This window comes from Leuciscus leuciscus, assembly GCF_965113295.1.
Source record: "Leuciscus leuciscus genome assembly, chromosome: 3".
Lineage (NCBI taxonomy): Eukaryota > Metazoa > Chordata > Actinopteri > Cypriniformes > Leuciscidae > Leuciscus > Leuciscus leuciscus.
This window is the reverse complement of record NC_138727.1, coordinates 9,363,621-9,385,067: the sequence shown is the minus strand read 5'-3', so window position 1 is coordinate 9,385,067 and position 21,447 is coordinate 9,363,621. Positions and strand designations below refer to the sequence as shown.

Genomic DNA, 21,447 nt, shown 5'->3' with positions numbered 1-21,447 from the left:
CAACAACAAACACTAGTGCTTGGGTTATTGCTTTTATATTGCAGTTCAGTAATTTTCAGAATGGATGTAACTGTTACGTGGTGGCATTTTTAGTGCGTGTTTGTGCAACCCATTCAAATTCCGATGTAAGTGGCAGATAGAACGAGTGAATCCATTCCGCCCAGCCACACAGAGGCGCTGTCGCGAAGCTGCATATGAAGTAGCGGCTTCTCAACCAACGAAAACAAAACTGCATCGAGTTCAAAACCGGAGACTCAAGCGCCAATAGAAAAAGTGAGTTACGGGTTTTACATTCAGAACCGTATATTTAATGTAAAAGAAATACACGTAACGTTATGTTATTGTTTAGCCAATTTATTCAGTCTGCTGTTTATTCTGTGAATAAAATCGTTTTTATTGAGGGTGACGTTAGCTGAACGGTTGCTAACTTACACTGAACTGAAGCGTGTGTGATTTAACTTTATATTAATGTTTACCTCACGAATACGTATTTTAAAATAGTGTTAATTAGGGATTTAATATATTGTTGTGAGCAGTGTTAAGTTTATAAAAAGTACTTTACTATTTTTGGGGGGAAATGCAATAATATGTTTTGGACATTTGAAATACCCTAGTTTTAGGGTGTTTTTACACTATAGTCTTCTTTATAAGACCACTTGAAATGGACCAAGAGGCGAACCAAGTGAAAAGGACCCAGTTCTCTTTAAGTTCCCACTGTCCCCGTCATCATGATGTTTAAATATATGGTAGACCTTTTAACTTGGTATGTAGCAAAGTACCATGTTTTTATCTTATGACATCAAGGAAAATGTTTCCTCAGTAATTGTGTCAACTGAGCAAGTGTCACCTTTTAAAACATCAGCCTTTTTTATATAAAAAACAAAACAAACAAGACATTATATTGGACATTATGGAAGTTGATAATCACGAAAAACATGCCTTATTCTTCACTATAAACTTTCAGTATTTTAATAATCAACTGCCCAAATGTTAATAGCATCCTAAAGGTACACAGAATACCTCCTTACTAATTTAAACTGAACTGGCCATTATTTTACATGTATTGGTATCATTTCCTCTTCGGTTTGAATAGTGGGCTTCTTGAGGGTAAGGGAGGAGGTTTATTCATGTTTTTCTTTTTACACTTTACATATATATTTTTTTTCTATTTCTGCAAAGGAGGCTGTCAAGACTTTGTCAGTATGGATGATATGGAGGATGACACCACAATCTTCTCAACGCTAAAATCTTTCAAGAGTTTGATATCATGTCCAGATCGCTCTTTGCTGGAGACGGAGCCAGCCTATGGGAGAAGCGACCTTCAGAAGCTCTATACCACACGAGTGGAGGCAAGTCACAGACTCCTTTCATATTTTGGTCCTTATTTGTAACCAAATATCTAAATGTCAAGAAAGTGATCTCATAAATATATGTATTTTAATCTCTTATATAGTATGTTTAGAGCCGATTTCTGCATTTTTTTGTTGTATATGGTAGTTAGAGGAGGCTGCCGAGCGTGTCCGTTCCCACACCAGCCTTCTGCAACTCACTCAAGAGAAACAACAGATGGAGCTCAGTCACAAACGGGCCCGTATAGAGCTGGAGAAAGAGGCACACAGCAGCTCCAGAGACTTACAGGTGAGCGATAGATGGGATAGTGCTGAAAATCATGCTTGCTGTTGCAGGTTTTTCTTTTGCTGTCTTCTCAGGCCTTTTTCTAAGTATATTCCTGCAACATAAAAAAAAAAACCGCAACCTTAAACAGGGTTTAAAAGACACTGCAGACAAAAAACCATTAGGATGTGATTTGGTGCACTTAGTCTCTGCTGTGGAAACACCTCATTTGACCTGTGCTTGTGTCTGTCTGTGTCTGTCTGATTACATTTACAGAGGGAAATTGACCGTAACAGGGAGTTACTGATGAAGATCAGACGTCTGGGAGAAAGAGAAGAGAAAGCAAATCAAGCTCTTAGTGAACAAATGGAAAACAACAAGGCTTTAAAGCGTAACCTTGAGGAACTCCACAAGAAAGCAAATGAAAAGGACAGCAAACTTGCAGAGGCGGACCAGGTGTGTGTTCATTTTCATTAGTGTTTATAGTTAGATATAACGCACCTTGCAGTCTTTTACTAAAATATTAAGATCTATATCTAGGCTAAAATTTAGTCTTAACATGTTTATAAGGTCACCAAGAGTATGCAATGTTTGCATACAAGTTGTTTCAGTTGTTCCTTAATTTTTTCATAATTTAGAATACATTTTAGAACGAAAGTTATTGAGGAATCATGATTTGTTCGTGAAAACGTTCTTACCCAGTACGTATGCTTAGTTAATGAGACCCATTGTTACCATTTCATGCAGCAGATGCACTGAATTTTCAGCAGCCATACCTTAAGTTTCCAGTGTCACATGATCCTTCAGAAATCATTCTAATATGCTAAGTTGGTGCTCAAGAAACATTTATTATTATCATTGTTGAAAACAGTTGTGCTGCTTAAAATATTTTTGTGGGATACATGATACATATTGTTCAGAATTTTTTGATGAGTAGAAAGTTCAAAGGAATAGAATGGAAATAGAAGTCTTTTATTAAAGAATAAAGGTTTTTACTGTCACTGTCACTTTTAGTTTTGTTTGAATTTGTCCTTGATTAATAAAAGTATAAATTTCTTTAAAAAAAAAACTTTGAATGGTAGTGTGCATTCAAAAAAATAAAACTGTAATGGCAATTGGTGTTCAGTTCACAAATCTGATTTTGTTTAAACCAATTTTTTAAACTTTTGTTAAAGGGATAGTTCACCCAAAAAAGAAAATTCTGTCATTTAGTCTCCCTCTTGTCGTACCAAACCCGTAAGACTTTCGTTCATCTTCGGAACACAAATGAAGATCTTTTTAATGAAATCTGAGTTGAATCTTTCTGTCCCTCCATTGACTGCTACGCAACTACCACTTTGACACTTCAAAAAGTTCATAAAGAGATTGTAAAACTAATCCATATGAATTGAGCGGTTTAGTCAAAATTTTCTGAAGAGACACGTTCACTTTATATGAACAGATTGAATTTAGGCTTTTATTCACATATAAACATTCATCAACTCACACATCAGTTGTGGTAAACGGAAGCTCAAGCATGTTCACTTGGACATGCAAGAACCAATGAGGTTCATTCTCGTGTTACGCAGCACGTTTGAGCTTCAGCAAGAACCAATGAGGTTCTCGTATGTCAAGCAGGTTCTGTTGAGCTTCTATTTATGTTCGCTGGTCAGTGTTTAAATGTGAATAAAAGTCTAAATTCAATCTGTTTATCATTAAGCTATCATGTCTCTTCAGAAAATTTGGACTAAACTGCTCAATTCATATGGATTAGTTCCACTGATCTATATAGACAGTCATTATATCGATCTGTGATTAGTTCATAGATTAAAGCGTTAGTTGTGTAGCTGCCGATGGGGGGACAGAAATCACTCAGATTTCATCAAAAAGATCTTCATTTGTGTTCCGAATATGAACGAAAGTCTTAAGGGTTTGGGATGAAATGAGGGTTAGTAATTAATGACAGAATTTTCCTTTTTGGGTGAACTATCCCCTTAATCTAGTTTGGACTACGTGAGGTGTTTAAAGTATTTTGTTCGTTGTAGATGATCAGTGAGTTGAAAGACGAGACACGAAGGCTCAGTCAACAGATCCAGATTCAGGAGTCCAAATTCTCCACCCAAAACCTGGAGATCCAGGCCCTACAGGAACAACTGGATGTGCAGCGCAAGTATGAACTCACATGGGCACAAACACACTATCTAGGGGCTTTCACACCGGAGGAACGTTTTCATATGGGGGGCTAAATTAGCTCGTACTTCAGAGTAGAAAGTACCAGTGATGAAAGTGTACGTTGATTGTCCGAACACTTCCCATATGGAACACATATACTTTCTCCACGAACATGGAAAACAGCGATAGATGGACAGATGGTGAAGTCCAGGCACTTCTCAACCATCACGCTATGGAGTTGTTGATGTTGTTGAATGCCGCACTTAAGTGATTAAGGCCGGCTTACATCACTTCATAGTTCATACTTGCAGTGCGAATGCAAATAGGAAAATAGCCCTAGTGGAGAATTTAGTTCTCGGGGGACCGCCCTGATGGCTACTTCCTATAACTACCTGAAGCCTCTACTGTTTTCCCTTATACTTTCTTTTAAATAAAAATACAAATGTACTATGTTGTTTTTGCATCTGATGCTGATAGGAAGTTCCAGGACATCAGTCAGAGGTACCAAAATCTCCAGTCATCTCATTCCACCAGCACAGAGAGTGACCTCAAGATTAAGGTAATTCTGTTTCTGTCTTAAATTTCAATTTCTATGAAGTTTGGAGCACTGAGAGATGTCAGAAGTAACTACTTCAGTACCAAGTCAGTAGTAAAAAACAAAAACAATCAAACTTGTATTTTGCATCATGAAATTGCCTTTTATTTGAGACCCGGTCCCTCTTATTGGTGCTGTCCATCTGCAGGAGTTGGAGAGGCGTTTGGCTCTTCAGGAACAAGACGCTGTGATTGTGAAGAACATGAAATCTGAAGTGGCCAGACTGCCTGAACTTGGGCGGGAAATTAAACGTCTGCGGGAGGAAAACTCTTTCTTAAGGTATCAACATTGTCATCATCCAACTTTTTCTGTAGTGGATGCATACCTAAATCATTATTTATTATAATTTCAATCATCTATCAATTTCCTTTCCAGAGAGACAAAGGAGAACAACAGTCTGCTAAAAGAAGAGACTGAGGGGTTGAGGAGGAAGCTGGAGAGAATGGAGAGAGTGATGGAGGAGAAACTCAAAATGGAGTTGGAGAAAGAGGTAAACACATGCAGAAGTAGTTTGTCATTGAGCTTTTAGTATAATTCTCCTCTGAAAATATTGTGTATTGTATCTGCAGTTTTATGGATGATCATGGCCTAAAATTGCTCTTGAATGAAGAATTCGGTATAAGTTCTGACAAAATTATTTCTTACTTGACCGATGCTATGCAATAGAGATGCACAATTCTGGATAAATTGAGAATCACTATATATACAAATTAATTTATTTTTTATTTATTAATTTATTTTTTCAAATAGAGATGAAATTCTGAACAGACAACTAGACAAAATAACATGTTAAAATGATAATTGCTATATAAAAATGTTTAATTTGAATGAACTATAAAAAAAAAGGGTTTGAATGAATGATTCAATGACTCGCCCATAAAGACTTGTTTCCTCACTGGATGAATAAGCATTTTTTAACAAATCTCGAATGAACAATTCATTGACAAATAATATTTTTTAACAATCAAATTGAAATTGAAACAATTGTTATTTATTATCGTTACTTTCAAAAGGTGATAGTTTATTTTGATTGCTACCATAGACATCAGTGTTTATATCCAGACTTTTATCCCAATACTTCTGTGATAATTTCGATATTTTTAACCCAGAAATATTGATACAGTGTGGTTGAAAAGATTGTTTGTAAAGCTATTTCATACCTATACATGATAGCTGCTCTCTCTGGGTCAGAGGCAGTGCCAACACAGATCTGAATATTCCAGAGTGATTTTGTCAAAGGTTTAATAGACCGGCGAATCGTTGTCATTTAGGAATAAGATTGCGTGGGTGTTTGAATCGAGATTGCAATCTTTTGATTAATCGTGCAGCTCTACTATGCATGATTGACTTCCTGATTTTAAATGATCTTTTGCATGATATTTCACCCCATAATCAAAAAAAAAAAAAAAAAAATACATTTATATAAAACAAACAAGTCTATTTTAGGATTTCTTGCTCCTTAATTTCAGATTTTGAAGAAAGTATGAGCTGTTCTGTTATTCAAAATGTAATGTATTTGTACACAATAGTAGTGTTTGTTTTGGCTTTTAATGTACGACTTTAATCCATCGTTGTGTCTGGATGTGATTTGTTTTTTTATCTTCTAGAAATTAGAGCATGAGCTGCAGGCTTGGGAAAACATTGGCCAGGCTACAGGACTTAATATTAGGTGGGTATTTTTAATTTTTATTTTAAATAGAGTTTTATGGAAATATTGCATTAAAAGCCTAATAGATATCTGACACTCAATGTATGAATCCATATTTGAGGGTATAGATATTGTAGTAAGCACTGTTTGAATTTTGTGATACCTGAAGTAATTGTTTTGGGTGATGTGGTGATTACAAAGCCACCAGAGGGCGCTCTGATCTTAAGATCTTAAGTTTCTCTCTTCCTGTCTGCACCTGTGTATGTCTATTAACTTCTATTAGGTCAGTCAGTGTTATTGGTTGTAAATTCTACATGCTCTCTGGTTCTGCAGTGTTTTCAAGGTCAGCTTGTTATATATGCTGAAACAGTGGCTGATGTGTGGAGTAGTTTCAGTGTGTTTGCATATGCATGTGTTCTATTGATCGTGTGTGGTGCAGATGTGCTTTGTCAGTCATGTGGAAAGATATAAACATTGTCTGTTTAATGGCTTATAGGGATTTGGTGGAGCGCGCACACACACACACACACACACACACACACACACACACACACACACACACACACACACACACACACACAGTGCTATTGAATTACCCCTCACAATGACAAACATTGAGACTCTTATTGGTCAATCAATGTCCTAAAACATCAGACATCAGTGCGAGTGACTGATCTGTTTAACATCCGCTACCAATATTTAATGATATTATGAATATCTAACATAAATTGGACCGATTGTTCCAAACCCGTATGTCTGTAGAACACAAAAGGAGAAATTCTGAATAATGTACTAGTCACTTTTTTACTGCAATTATTATGAGTGGATCAGAACTTTTTAATAAGTTTAAATAACTCTTACTCTTTAATAAGAGCTTGTTAACGCTTGGTCACCTTTATGCGTTTTTAATCGGAAAGCTATCCGATTTGTTAAAACTGTTGCATTTACACTTAGCAACATAAATGCATGTGTCAATGCAAAACGATTATAAATCCGATCTTCAATTCCCAAGACATATGCAAATTCATCGTAGTTCACGTCAACGAAAGCAACAGATATGAGCTTCATTTATTTATCATCAGGTAACTTCAAAATCAAAGACCACAATAAGAGAGAGAGCGGCATCGGCACTCGTAAGATAATTTAGTGTCACTACTCTTAATGAAGATGATTGTGTGTTGAGCTTCAGGATGCGACGCCAAACATTCAGTTTCATTTGCGGCTGTTTACGCATCAGCTATCCAATCAGAGAAAAAACGAGAAATGACAAGGTGTAAACGGGCCCTTTAAGTAGTTATTTGCTGAAAATCATGATATCAGTTCATGAACAAATTCGTTTTGAGTGTTGTTGTTTTTTTCTATCATATGACTACGGAAGACATGACAACGATTTGCATGTTATAATACAGTGAGCACAGTAAATTATTAATTTCTTCTTTTGTTTTCCGTGGAAGGGGCAAAAGCATACAGGTTTGATAAATGAAAACAGAAGTGTTATTTTTGGTGAGATAGGGTCAGAGAGAGGGTTGAAAATGGCCATGTAAGACAAAATTATTGAAATTGAGGGCTAGCTCCGTATTATAAATAATTAAAAAAAGTTATCCTTAATTTAAACTCTATGAAAATGGAGTTATTAATATGTATATCATTTGGCTAACCTCAGGATGGTTCTTTTTTTCCCCTATTTCTCCACTTTCCATCTTTTTGTGGTATATACTTTACCACATAAACAGTGTTTCCGTTTATATGCACCAATATAACAATAAATGGCAATATTTACCAGAAAATGGAAGTTCTTTTATCATTTTCTTGCCCTCATTCTTTAGGGCACTTGAGGGCAAACTAGAGATGCTTTGATTGCAATTTTCTTGGCCGATTCCGATTTCCAATTTTTTTTGTAAGTGTGACCTGCCAATACCAATTTTGGGCCGATTCCGATTTTCTTTCAAATAACTATACAAACAAAAATCTACATTTCTTCAATGCAAAATGTTATTTTCATACAAAAAAAAACTAGATAAAAGACAGTAATAAAATAAGAACAAATAAACAAATTTGAAAAGTAATTAAATGAAGAGAGGGATTTTCTTTGTCTTTTGTTATTTTATTAACATGACAGACAGCAGCAGGAATATTGGGCTGCTGTCACTTTAAGAGTTTATGCACAGATCCAATATATTTTTACATATAGACTCAACTAAGAACTGAATGTTTAGCTTAATACTTTGTGTGTATTCGACTGTTTAAGCACAGTAAGCCAATCGTTTGGGACTTGCGACTCACAAGCTGCTTATGACGGAGCTTGTGCGCTCCAGATCAGTGGTGTGAGCGCGAAACCTTCAGGAATGTGCACAAATTATGCACAATACAAGCAGTTTTTAACCGGAGAGAATGAGACGTGTTAGCGAGAGGAGGCGGGTGTGTGTCACTTCGCCATCGGAGAGAAGAGAGCGAGAACGCGCAGCTGACGTTATTGCCTGTGCCGCTGCCAACAAAACGGACCGGCTTGGAATCGGAAAGATGTGAGAATAGCCAGCATGTTACTGGTCCGGGCCGATCATCCGTAAAATCGGCTGATTCTGGTCCCTGGCCGGTCGAGCGGTGCATCTCTTGGGCAAACAAAAATCATTGTGATATTCACAATGTTGCATATTTTTATTTCAACAACAAAATCATTGCAGATGTATTGTGAATTATTATTTTCATCATCTAATATGTGTGTTTGAATGTGGTAGAGAACAGACCTTCCACTTTGAGCATTCGGAAATCGCCCAGTAATGATGATTAACTTTAAATGGCACATAATCTGACACAGTTTTGTAGAGTCAATATCCTTCACGGTTCTGGTCAATATCTTAATTCACATATAGGTTCTTTCTCCTCATGTAATTTTCTCCCCTCCCTGTTCACTGTGACGTCCGTTTTTCCTCAGCGAAGGTATTGTTCCTGCTTGAATGCATTTCCTGTCTTTGAAGTGTGATATGGCCTTCAGTGTTTGAATGCAGGGTTCAACTGATTATCCTCACATTCGACTAGGTAAAACACTGTTTGTAATCAAACTCTTCTCAATGCTTTTCCATTGCTTTGAGAGAATAATGGCAAGGCGAATGAGCATAAAGTGTCCGTCTCGCTTTGGTGGAGCAGAAATCTGTTTTTGGATTCTGATTGATCATTGAACATTTCTCATTCCGCTCTCTCTGCTCCCCAGGCCTATCAACCACCACATTCACCGGCAGTATAAATATGTCTAGCAGTAGTTTCATTCTGCTCTCTCATGTTTTACCTGGGTGAGCAATGTAATTCTCGCGGGGATTCTCCAAATAAAAGAAACCGGTGTCATATCTTCTCAATGTTTTGTCTCAGCAAAGAAAAGTGCAGCGGTTGGGACTTTCCCTTTTTGTACCGTTGACTTATTCGTCTTGCTGTGAAGGAAACGAGAGATAACCTCCTGAAAAATGAAGGGGGAAAGAGGAATTTATACTCTGTCTTATGATTCCTTTCCTTTATGTTCCCTCTGTGGTGATATTCCTACTGTTTGAATGCTGAATCAATTCTCTTCAGAATTAGCTTTCATCTCATACAGAACAAAGGTGTCAACCATAAGATAGCACTTTCATCATAGAAATTTAAAGTAAAATTGTCAAACATGAGCAAATGCATTCGAAGCCTTTGTCTGTGGGTGTGATTAAGTTCATGAGCTTTTTGTTTGATGTTGACAGCTCTGTTAATTATGCAAATCAAAGCCAGCCAATGTAATTTAACATGCCCTATGATCATTTTAAGCATGACCCAGTAGTTAGCAGTGTATGTTATATAGAAATAAATATGACTATATTAGGGAGTTTGAATATATATTGCTACTGAGCACTTCCAGCAAGCATAACATAGCATTTATAAACCGAATTTGCATAATTATGTCAACTTGCTTTTATGAGAATGTTTGGGAGAATAACAACAACAAACAATAGAGCCCTGCGCAACAGTATGGGATTTAAAGAATTTATGTAAAATCTTTCAAAAGAAGATTGCATTTAATCAGAAAATCATGGCCCAGCGATTGTAATAGAAATAATGCAAGTTAATGAGTTCAAATTAAATAAAACGGCCGGCATCAAAATAAATAAAACTTTACATAATTAAAAACACTACTGAACAATATGGACAATTTGAGTATGGGAGGTTGAGGAGTTAGGAAAGTCAATGTATTTTTGCAAAAAGCTGAAAAAAGAAAAAAAGAAGAAAATGTCTTCATCTCTATTAGGAAGCAGATTCTACTGTAAATGCACAAATTCATTTCATAAACAGCTGCTAATGAGTCTTTTAGAGAATGAGTTTTAGGATGGGTTTTCAGTTTGTGTTCTTAAAAAATGCTTTCCATGAATAAGGTATACATTGTTGTACCATTAGTACAGAAAAAAGAGAGATTAATGCGAGAACTATTAGATGTGTATTGTTGGACATAATTAACCTTGCATAAAACAGCCAGTTTAAAAGTCAGCATTAGCTGACCAACGTGTTTTTTTGTTTGTTTTTTTTGGTGGCTGATACCAAATAATAACAGATATTGGACAGGACAAATATCACATTATTTAATTTAATGATAGTAAATAACATGCATAACAATTGCTGCAATAAAAGTTACATTTATTTTAAATTATTTTACTTACAAAATTAGAAATTATAGGAAAATATCAATATGCAAAAGAATAATTTGGACTTGATAAATCTGTAAAATACACTGATTTATACATTTGAAACTTAATGATTCTGTAATCCTATAATAGTAATTTTCACAAATAAAGAAAAAGTTAAAAACATGAAGAAAAAAAAAAGGAAGAAAGAAAATGCTGTAACCAATAGTGCACTCAGTAGTCTGATAAGTTTGTGTGCACTGTGCATCATATTTTCTCAAATAAAGACCAGATAGCGTTCATTTTACATACAGTACGCATTGACTATGACATGGATGGAGCGTCACAGGTTTTTAAGCAGGTTACAATTACACTAGTTTTAACTTCCAAATGTGTGGTATTTACAGTGTGGCACATTTCGCTCTAAACCCTGTTACCATAACTACAATTTTGGAAATGGGGTTGCTGGAATTGCAAACCTTGTATACAATAATTATAAAGTATAAAACTGCTCATTTAGTATTGTAATATAGTTTGGTTTCATTAGGTGAACTGTCAGCTTTTTCTGAAGGTGAAGCATCTACTTTCAGTGAGCCTTTGCTGAAAACTAAAAATGGGCTTTTATTGGACTTTTCAGGCCCTTTTTGTACCCTGTTCATCTTTCATTGTGCTAGTAAAATTTTTATTTTGTTTTATACCCGCCTCTTATTTCACTTTAAATTTGTTGTTGTTGTAGGAAACCTGAGGATTTATCCAGAGAGGTGATACAGATTCAACAGCGAGAACTGAACTTGAAACAGCAGAACTACACACTCAATAGCAGGTAAATACACACGTTCACATGTACTAAAAGGTATGGACCATTGACTTTGGGTCAGGAGGCAAGTCTGTAACGTTTAAACACCTTTCTAAAGGGATCTCTTTTATATCATAGAGCTAATTGTAGGAATGAGATGAAGCAATTTTAGATTAAATAATTGATATGTAGTCGAGCTGTGCTGTCACTGCATGGTTTGCAAAATTGACATCTTCAGTAAGAATTGAGATGGACAGTCTCTATTGAACCTTCACTTGTGAGCGACAGCTCTACTCCAGAGCATGTGATCTGTCCCTCAAGCGATAGATTGGGACAGCCTATCTCTATGTGGGTTCATGCCTGTTTTTTTGCTTAAAAATGTCATTATTTGACAAGGCCTCTAATGTGGGTCTCATTTCATCCTGTGCTGTTCTCTCAAAGGCAGTAATGGGGTCTTTTCTTGAGTTTCACCAGCCAGCATTATCCAATCCCTTTGATGCTCTTTCTGTCTATCTCTGGTTTCTCCCTCTCTCTAATTGTCAGACTGTAATTGGTCGATGGGCGTTGGTGCGTGTCGGCGCTGCGCGGCTCGTCACTTCAGCAGTCAAGTCAAACGAAACTATGACAATATCAGATCTCACTAATGAGCTGAGTGTTGAGATTGGGCTAATTATGAACTATCATGTCTTCTAAAACAGCTTTGCAAAGTAATGAGTCTGCTGTCATTGCTTCCTTAAGTTTATGGAAGAAGTTGGGGCTGTCTCCCCCCCCCCACACACACACAATCTTCTTTTTTATTGCTTGAATGTGTTTCTGTCAGATATAGGCCTATTATTTGCAAAGCAACTAATCTGGCGAGTGGAGGATGTCTAGTGTGTGGAAAACAATACTTTTTTGTGAATTTTTGGTTCTTTTTAATTGCAGACAGTACCTGAAGTAGACTTAGATCAATGTCCTACAACATTTTGGCTTCAAAACAATTATTGGCTCTGTTACCTCAGTAGTAATTCTTAATCGATTCCATCGGCAACAAATGCACTTTTTCAGTTGATTGATGCGGTTTAAAAAAGGCTGTCGATAGATAAAAAAAAATCCATGTCAATTGCTTACAATTAATCTCATACATTTATGTTGTTGTTAAATCATTTGGATAACACTCATAGCTATGGAGTGCCAAAAGGGACATGATAATGGAAAAAATGTGAGATGCGGGGTATATTTCAATGTGTTTGCGTTCCCCTGAGAAACTGCATTTGCTCAAAGAATTTAGCGCCAACCCTGAAAAAAACTCACTTGCCAGTAGCCTTTGGCTAAATCCAAAATCGCCCCCTAAAACCTCAAATAGGCCATTATTTGAGGGGACAGCCATTTGTAGTGGTGTCCGAAACCATAGTGGACATAATCGAGTGCACTCATTCTATCCCACATTGCACCGCAATAACCAGTGTACAGCTGATGTACGCTCAATGGCTGTCCGAATTCGCTCACTCTTTTTCATTCACTCCTTCAAGTGTATTGTATTAGTGGACTAACGTAGGGAATAGTGATTGAGGGTTTAGGGGGCTATTTCAGATTCAGCCTTAGTGATCTTGAAGACATTTGCCCCTTTCACACATCAATCCCGTTACACATGTATAGCAATGCAAGAGTGGATGTCAATTTATCGTATAGCAGAAGTGCAACAAAATAATGCTTCATGAAAAATAAAGCTAAGATGATGAACGAATGGCAAGGAAGCACAAAAAATGAACAGACATACACAAGAGTAAATACAAACAAGAGTTCGTTGTTAGTTGCCAACAGCACAGCAGCTCCAGACAAACAATGACACTCAAAACCAGTGTTACTGGAATCAAAGCAAGCAACCTCAGCGTCTGTTTTCAGGCCTTCCCGCTTAGCTCTCTCCTGTGCTGAAAAGCTTTTCTAATATTAACGTGAGTCCTAAAGCTCTTTCCTGGTCATAACCCTTCATTTTCCAGTTCTGATGAGCTTTTCTCTTTTGTAATATCTCTCAGCCAACTCTCTCTTTCTACAGTCTTTTTTTTTCAAATCTCCCTCTTGCTCTTTTTCTCTCCTCCGCTGTCAAATGCCCCCTAATGCTGATTGGCTACACACATTTGTTGTTGTGTTTGGTTGTCGGTCCGACCAACTTTCAAACAGCGTTTTTCAAATATCGCTTACCCCACCTTTTAATGCACATTTCTGCTTTCAAATAACCTACCTTATTTGGCTACCATTAAATTAAATTACATGCATATTGGCAAACATTGGCCGCCCTGCTCAATCTATACTTGTGTGTATAAAAACTCATACTGCTATTTTTACAACCATTTGCACAGACTGCTGTGCCATTACTGAATAGCCACTTTGTTGCATGAAGGTCTGTTAGTGTGATATCATGTATTCCATATTTTGTCGCCCATAACAAGAAAAAAAAAAGATTGGTTGGTTTGCATGTCAGATATACACTCACCTAAAGGATTATTAGGAACACCATACTAATACTGTGTTTGACCCCCTTTCGCCTTCAGAACTGCCTTAATTCTACGTGGCATTGATTCAACAAGGTGCTGAAAGCATTCTTTAGAAATGTTGGCCCATATTGATAGGATAGCATCTTGCTATGGAGATTTGTGGGATGCACATCCAGGGCACGAAGCTCCCGTTCCACCACATCCCAAAGATGCTCTATTGGGTTAAGATCTGGTGACTGTGGGGGCCATTTTAGTACAGTGAACTCATTGTCATGTTCAAGAAACCAATTTGAAATGATTCGAGCTTTGTGACATGGTGCATTATCCTGCTGGAAGTAGCCATCAGAGGATGGGTACATGGTGGTCATAAAGGGATGGACATGGTCAGAAACAATGCTCAGGTAGGCCGTGGCATTTAAACGATGCCCAATTGGCACTAAGGGGCCTAAAGTGTGCCAAGAAAATATCCCCCACACCATTACACCACCACCACCAGCCTGCACAGTGGTAACAAGGCATGATGGATCCATGTTCTCATTCTGTTTACGCCAAATTCTGACTCTACCATCTGAATGTCTCAACAGAAATCGAGACTCATCAGACCAGGCAACATTTTTCCAATTTTGGTGAGCTCGTGCAAATTGTAGCCTCTTTTTCCTATTTGTAGTGGAGATGAGTGGTACCCGGTGGGGTCTTCTGCTGTTGTAGCCCATCTGCCTCAAGGTTGTGCGTGTTGTGGCTTCACAAATGCTTTGCTGCATACCTCGGTTGTAACGAGTGGTTATTTCAGTCAAAGTTGCTCTTCTATCAGCTTTGAATCAGTCGGCCCATCTCCTCTGACCTCTAGCATCAACAAGGCATTTTCGCCCACAGGAGTGCCGCATCCTGGATGTTTTTCCCTTTTCACACCATTCTTTGTAAACCCTAGAAATGGTTGTGCGTGAAAATCCCAGTAACTGAGCAGATTGTGAAATACTCAGACCGGCCCGTCTGCCACCAACAACCATGCCACGCTCAAAATTCCTTAAATCACCTTTCTTTCCCATTCTGACATTCAGTTTGGAATTCAGGAGATTGTCTTGACCAGGACCACACCCCTAAATGCATTGAAGCAACTGCCATGTGATTGGTTGATTAGATAATTGCATTAATGAGAAATTGAACAGGTGTTCCTAATAATCCTTTAGGTGAGTGTATGTGGGTAGGTGAATCTTCTCCCAAATAGGCTACGATACGCACCGGACATTGATCAATATGGAGGATGTTCCCTCATTAACACGGCATTGCTTTCTCCTTTTGAGGCTGTTTTCGTGATGATTTTTTTACATTTAAATAGAAGTGCAATGGCTGGTCTAGTGTAAATCATTTATGTAATGGAATAATGTGATGAACCATAAAATTACCCTCTTTGTATTATAATGCAAGTGCTTATAGATGCTTTACATACATGTGTTTGTGTGCTTTCACTTGGTTGTAGCACTCCATTAAGCTACTCCTTCTGTGTTAAGAAACTGGGCCAACTAAATCAATTACCCTATGCACTAACGAATAGAGGCAATTTGCATAATAAGCCTCAGTATGTGCTGAGGTCATATTGATAGGAGATGAGTATGGTTTTGTGATTAGATTGTGCATTATTGTCTTATTGACCCTCTACGGCAGGCCATGATGATTTTCATTACAGCTTAAATTGGGCTGGATAGTTAGCATCTGGAAGAGATGAGAGGAGTTAATCAATTTAGCTATGAGGACATACACACACATACACACACACACACGCTGACTCACTCTTGCAAACGCCGGCCCTCATAAACAAAATCTCCCTTGTCAACTACCTCCAGAAAGCACAATTACATCCACCTGGACAGTCTTAGCACTTGCTCTCCCTTTAATCCAGCAGATACAAAGATTTTGTATCACAAACACTTTTGCAGCAAATTTCATGGAATTGAACTCTTGCTGTGGGTAATTTCTCTCACTCTGCAAGGTCAAGTGGAAAAGTGCTCTCCCAGTCAGAGTCTATCTGTATCAAACATCCTTCCTTTATCGCCAAAAGACACATGCACACACAAACAAACAGCTTCCTCTCATGTAAATACGTGCTGCCTTTCTGCTTACTGTTTTGATGTCCATTCTTGTTTCAGCAGTGACCTCACACAAAGATTGGGCAAAATACTGGTACTGAAAAAATTGTGATATCAAAAATGTGTAAAGTGTAAAATACCAACATTGCTCATATTTTGGTACCTGGCAGATAATGTGAACGATCTTGCTAGCTGTCCTCAACTCGCTGAACACAGAGCTGTAGAAGCGAAATATGGATTTGGATTCTTTGTGTACAGACATAATATAATACAATTAGTCCCAATCAAGATTTGTAGTGCCTCCAAGTCATACAGAGTCCCAGTCTGATACATTAGTTTTTGCGTGTCATGCACAATCTTTCCCTCTTCTTTCTTTTTAATGGTGAAAGAAAACCACCACCATGGCAAACCCATTTGAAGGTGTATACCGCCACCTACTATCCAGCAGCCATATCACCCTGTAGCCCAAGACTGGTCGCCCACTGAAGCTAAAGGCCAATTTATACTTCTGCGTCGGGTGCGCGTAGAAGGTACGGTGTAGCATACGCATTGACGTGTACCATACGTCGTACCCTTCGCCGTACCCTGACGCGCACCTCCTCAAAAATGTAACTACGCGTCGCAGCGACGCGGACCGCAAGATCTGTGATTGGTCGGCTGGATAGCATCGCGTTTCCTCCTACGCATTTCCGGAATGATCTTCTGCACTCTGCACCGCCCGCCCGCCATTTTTAAATTCCGAAGATCAGTGAAGAGCCATGGAAATAGACCAAGTGACCGAGAGATTGCTTGAAGAAGTGCGGAAATACAGCCATCTGTATGACTCCTTCAGTCGCCATTGCTCGTAGAAACCTAAACTCAAAACAGCCGCGAGGACTGTAAACACAGTGGAACATTAAAACCCACCCGTGCCAACTAGCGTTTCGGCGGTGTAACTGCAGAGCAACACAGACATTCGCAGAAGTATAAATGTTTACGACGGCGCCGCCTATGTGCGTAGCCTACGACGTACACTACGGCGTACACTCGACGCAGAAGTATAAATTGGCCTTAAGCAGGGCTGAGCCTGGTTAGTACCTGGATGGGAGACCTCCTGAGAAAAACCAGGTTGCTGCTGGAAGAGGTGTTAGTGAGGCCAGCAGGGGGTGCTCACCCTGTGGTCTGTGTGGGTCCTAACGCCCCAGTGTAGTGACGGGGACACTATACTGTCAAAGAGCACCGTCCTTCGGATGAGACGTAAAACCGAGGTCCCGACTCTCTGTGGTCATTAAAAATCCCATGGCATTTCTCGTAAAGAGTAGGGGTGTAACCCCGGTGTCCTGGCCAGATTCCACCCATTGGCCCTTACCAATCATGGCAACCCCGGTGTCCTGGCCAGATTCCACCCATTGGCCCTTACCAATCATGGCCTCCTAATAATCCCCTTACATTGAATTGGCTCTATCACACTCTCTCCACTCTCCACCTATAGCTGGTGTGTGGTGAGCGCACTGGCGCTGTTGTACTGTGGCTGCCGTCGCATCATCCAAGTGGATGCTGCACACTGGTGGTGGTTGAGGAGAGATCCCCTGATATGATTGTAAAGCGCTTTGGGTGTACAGTAGTACATATGAAAGCGCTATATAAATGCCCGATTCTATTCTTCTATTCTATACCGAGCCATACCGAGACCCAGCTGAAGAGGTGGTCTCGGTCCAGTTCCAAACGAACTCTGGTACGGTTTGAATTTCTGTCCAGTGAATGGATGACCTTAGCACACGTGTGGTTTTGTTTACAAATTTTGGTTCACTTGCAAAAAGGGCAGTGTGAAAGTAAACCACATAAAAAAAGAAAAAGAAATCAACATTGTGTTTGGTCCGGACCAAAGCAAGTGAACTAGCTGACTTTCCTGGTGTGAATACACCCTTAGTTAGTTACTTTTTATGGAAAGTAATGCGTCACATTACTTTTGTGTTACTGTTTCTCAGCTGAGCTGGGCTTGCTTGTTTGTTTTTTAATGACAAAAAGTTATATATTTTGGCAAATGTAAGGGACATTTCACACCTAAAGTAAAATGATTAAGCCTCAGGCTGAAGGAAATGCAAATTCACACTTGTACAGTAGAGGGTGGAGCTCAAACAAACCTTTCAGCTGTGCTGCCATTCTGGATTGCAGAAGAATAGGACGCAGGAGAAGTTCAACACTCTTACTTAAGCAATAAAAAAAAAAATGAAACCCAAATGTGATATGTAATAAAAAAGTTTTTTTTTTTTCAATGAAACTTGCATTGTTTACTTGAAAAAGTAACTCAATGTTAAGTAAAGCAATGTTACTTTACTAGTTACTTGAAAAAAGTAATCTGATTGAGTTTACGTAACTCACGTTACCCCCAACACTGATCTTAACGCACTACTTATCTCTTGTATCTGATTTAAAATGTGCAGAATGCTATATCTGATGAGTCATAGCTGACGTAAATAAGCGTAATTTTTGCCCTGCAAACATCAATAACAGCTTTAAAGGGTTAGTTCACCCAAAAATGAAAATTATGTCAGTAATTACTCACCCTCATGTTGTTCCAACCCCGTAAGACTTTCGTTCATCTTTGGAACACAAATTAAGATATTTTTGATTAAATCTGAGAGCTGGCTCACTCCTTCATAGGCTTCTATGTAATCGATATCTGCCATCCCAGAAAAGTCCAAGTGACTACAGTGGCTCAACCTTAAGTTTATCAAGCGACAAGAATACTTTTTGTGCGAAAAAAACCCAACTAAAATAACGACTTTATTCAACTATTAATTTTCTTCTGTGTGGGCCTCTGAGTGAGTTCACGTAGTGTAACAGCGTAGCCCGCATCACAGGCAACACACACATGACCAGTGTCGGCCATTAGTGAGCCTACGTTCTGATGTACAACCCAGAAGCGCTGCGCTGTTACGCTATGTGAACTCACGTCAGAGGCCCACACAGAAGAAAATGAATAGTTGAATAAAGTCGTTATTTTAGTTTTTTTTTGCGCACAAAAAAGTGTTCTCATCGCTTGATAAGCTTAAGGTTGAGCCACTGTAGTCACTTCGACTATTTTAACAATGTCTTTACTAACCTTTCTTGGATGGCAGATATCGATTACATAGAAGCCTATGAAGGAGTGAGCCAGCTCTCAGATTTCATCAAAATATCTTAATTTGTGTTCCGAAGATGAACGAAAGTAACAACATGAGTAATTATTGACAGAATTTTCATTTTTGGGTGAACTAACCCTTTACATTTTCAATGTGGCAAGTAACTATGGCATAAGTGGTATAATCCACGGCTAGGTGTACACACGCGCACACACACACACACACACACACACACACACACACACACACACACACACACACACACACACACACACACAGACACACTTGTTGATGGCTCACTGTCTTATAAACATTGTGCACCATTTCCCAGAATGGCCTAGCAACAAAGAGTGTATATTCAGCTGTGAACACTAAACAGGCAGCTTTCATAAGGAAATTACGTCCCAGTATATAGAGGATGCAGTTCCTTTTGTTCTCCCCAGAGCTGCTCCATCCTAATGTTATTCTGGCTTTCAGCGTTCGCTCTGTCGAGAAGGCCCGCACTGAGCTCCTGCCCGAGATCACTCAACTGCGCGCCAAAGCTCAAGAAGAACAGAAGAAACGAGAGAACCAGGATTCGCTGGTCCGTCGCCTGCAGAAGAGAGTCCTACTGCTCACCAAGGTGAAAAGCATATAAATAATTTCAGCAATGTTGTCAAAACAAAAGGGTTCATATTTTGTAAACATACAGACCCTTTCCAAAAAATTTGAATATCATGGAAAAGTTTATTTATTTCCATAATTCCATTCAAGACGTTAAACTTCCATCGATTATAGATTCAGGGCCCACAACTTAAACGATTTCAAGTATTTAGTTGTTTATTTGTACATAATTTGGGCTTCCAGCTCATAAAACCCACGAAAACAGGATTGCAAAAAATTCGAATATTACATGAAATCACACAGTAATACCATGGTCATTGAACCAGGTTTTGGTTATTTTGGCAGTGTGGGCAGGTGCAAATCCTGCTGGAAAATGAAGTCAGCATCTCCATAAAGCTTGTCTGCTGAAGGAAGCATGAAGTGCTCTGAAAATGTCCTGGTAGACGGCTGCGTTGAGTGGACAGCACAGTGGACCAACACCAGCCGATGACATGGCTCCCCAAACCAATACAGACTGTGGAAACTTCACACTGGACTTCAAGCATCTTGGATTGTGTGCCTCTCCATTCTTCCTCCAGACTCTGGGACCTTGGTTTCCAAATGAGATGCAAAATTTGCTCTCACCAGAAAAGAGGACTTTGGTCCACTGTGCTTTATTAAATCCAGAGTCAACGCAGCCGTCCACCAGGACATTTTCAGAGCACTTCATGCTTCCTTCATTTTCCAGCAGGATTTGCACCTTCCCACACTGCCAAAATAACCAAAACCTGGTTCAATGACCATGGTATTACTGTGTAATTACTGTGTGAATTCATGTAATATTCAAATTTTTGAAATCCTGTTTTCGTGGGTTTTATGAGCTGGAAGCCCAAATTATGTACAAATAAACAACTAAATACTTGAAATCGTTTAAGTTGTGGGCCCTAAATCTATAATCTATGGAAGTTTAACATTTTGAATGGAATTATGGAAATAAATAAACTTTTCCATGTTATTCTAATTTTTTGGAAAGGGTCTGTACAGTACTATAAGTTTCATAAACAAAAACTTCATCCCCAGTGCAAAATGGCTATATCTTTCTCTAGAAAAATTAGATGGATACTACATTTTGCCTGTGTTAAAAACCTGATGTTTTGTAATGTAAGTGTGCTCAATATATCAACAACTAAATATTATTACATTTACAAAATGTCATTAAGTAGCGCATTCATTTACAGTTCTGCTATAGTAATATAATATACCAAATTAGCACATTACAGTATAAGGGCCGAAAGATGTTAGTTTAAAAGCCGAAGCCACTAGATTGATATGCAAAAAAACAAAACAAATAACACAGGGAAAGGGAAACTGAGTTGCACCAAATTAAAGAACAAATCAAAACAAAATAATTCCCTTAATTCTAATCCCCCAAGTCCACCCTGCCTACCAAAAGAAAAATATAGATAATAAACCAAATTCTTTGGCATTTGGACGCCCTAACTAATCTACTCTATCTAAGGAAAACACAAAAGTAGAAGGGGTGGCGGACACTCCTTATCTAATGTGTCTAACATTCAAACACCTCTGTGTGCACCATGTATATTACGCAACCTTGCCTGTTCTCTTTTACCCAAACAAAAGAACATCAAGTTCTATCGAACAGCAGCATAAGGCACAGGTAACAAGTAGTAGGTTCACACATTCACAGAGTAGGATTTGATTAATAAATTACAACAAAATATAAGTAACCAAACAAATGAACACACAC

The 21,447-nt window shown here is 38.4% G+C and overlaps 1 protein-coding gene across 1 annotated transcript in view; it reads left to right on the top strand.

The window, feature by feature from the left end:
- mad1l1 (mitotic arrest deficient 1 like 1) overlaps positions 1-21,447 on the top strand; it is a 144,142-nt gene that overhangs the window by 80,385 nt on the left and 42,310 nt on the right. Inside the window, exons 2-12 of the mRNA XM_082163629.1 lie at positions 250-273; positions 1,180-1,349; positions 1,498-1,638; positions 1,891-2,070; positions 3,639-3,763; positions 4,243-4,324; positions 4,509-4,639; positions 4,736-4,850; positions 5,968-6,029; positions 11,376-11,462; positions 19,575-19,719. Coding sequence (XP_082019755.1) covers positions 1,203-1,349; positions 1,498-1,638; positions 1,891-2,070; positions 3,639-3,763; positions 4,243-4,324; positions 4,509-4,639; positions 4,736-4,850; positions 5,968-6,029; positions 11,376-11,462; positions 19,575-19,719 — 1,215 coding nt within the window. The 5' untranslated portion in view covers positions 250-273; positions 1,180-1,202. The remainder of the gene's footprint in view (positions 1-249; positions 274-1,179; positions 1,350-1,497; positions 1,639-1,890; positions 2,071-3,638; positions 3,764-4,242; positions 4,325-4,508; positions 4,640-4,735; positions 4,851-5,967; positions 6,030-11,375; positions 11,463-19,574; positions 19,720-21,447) is intronic.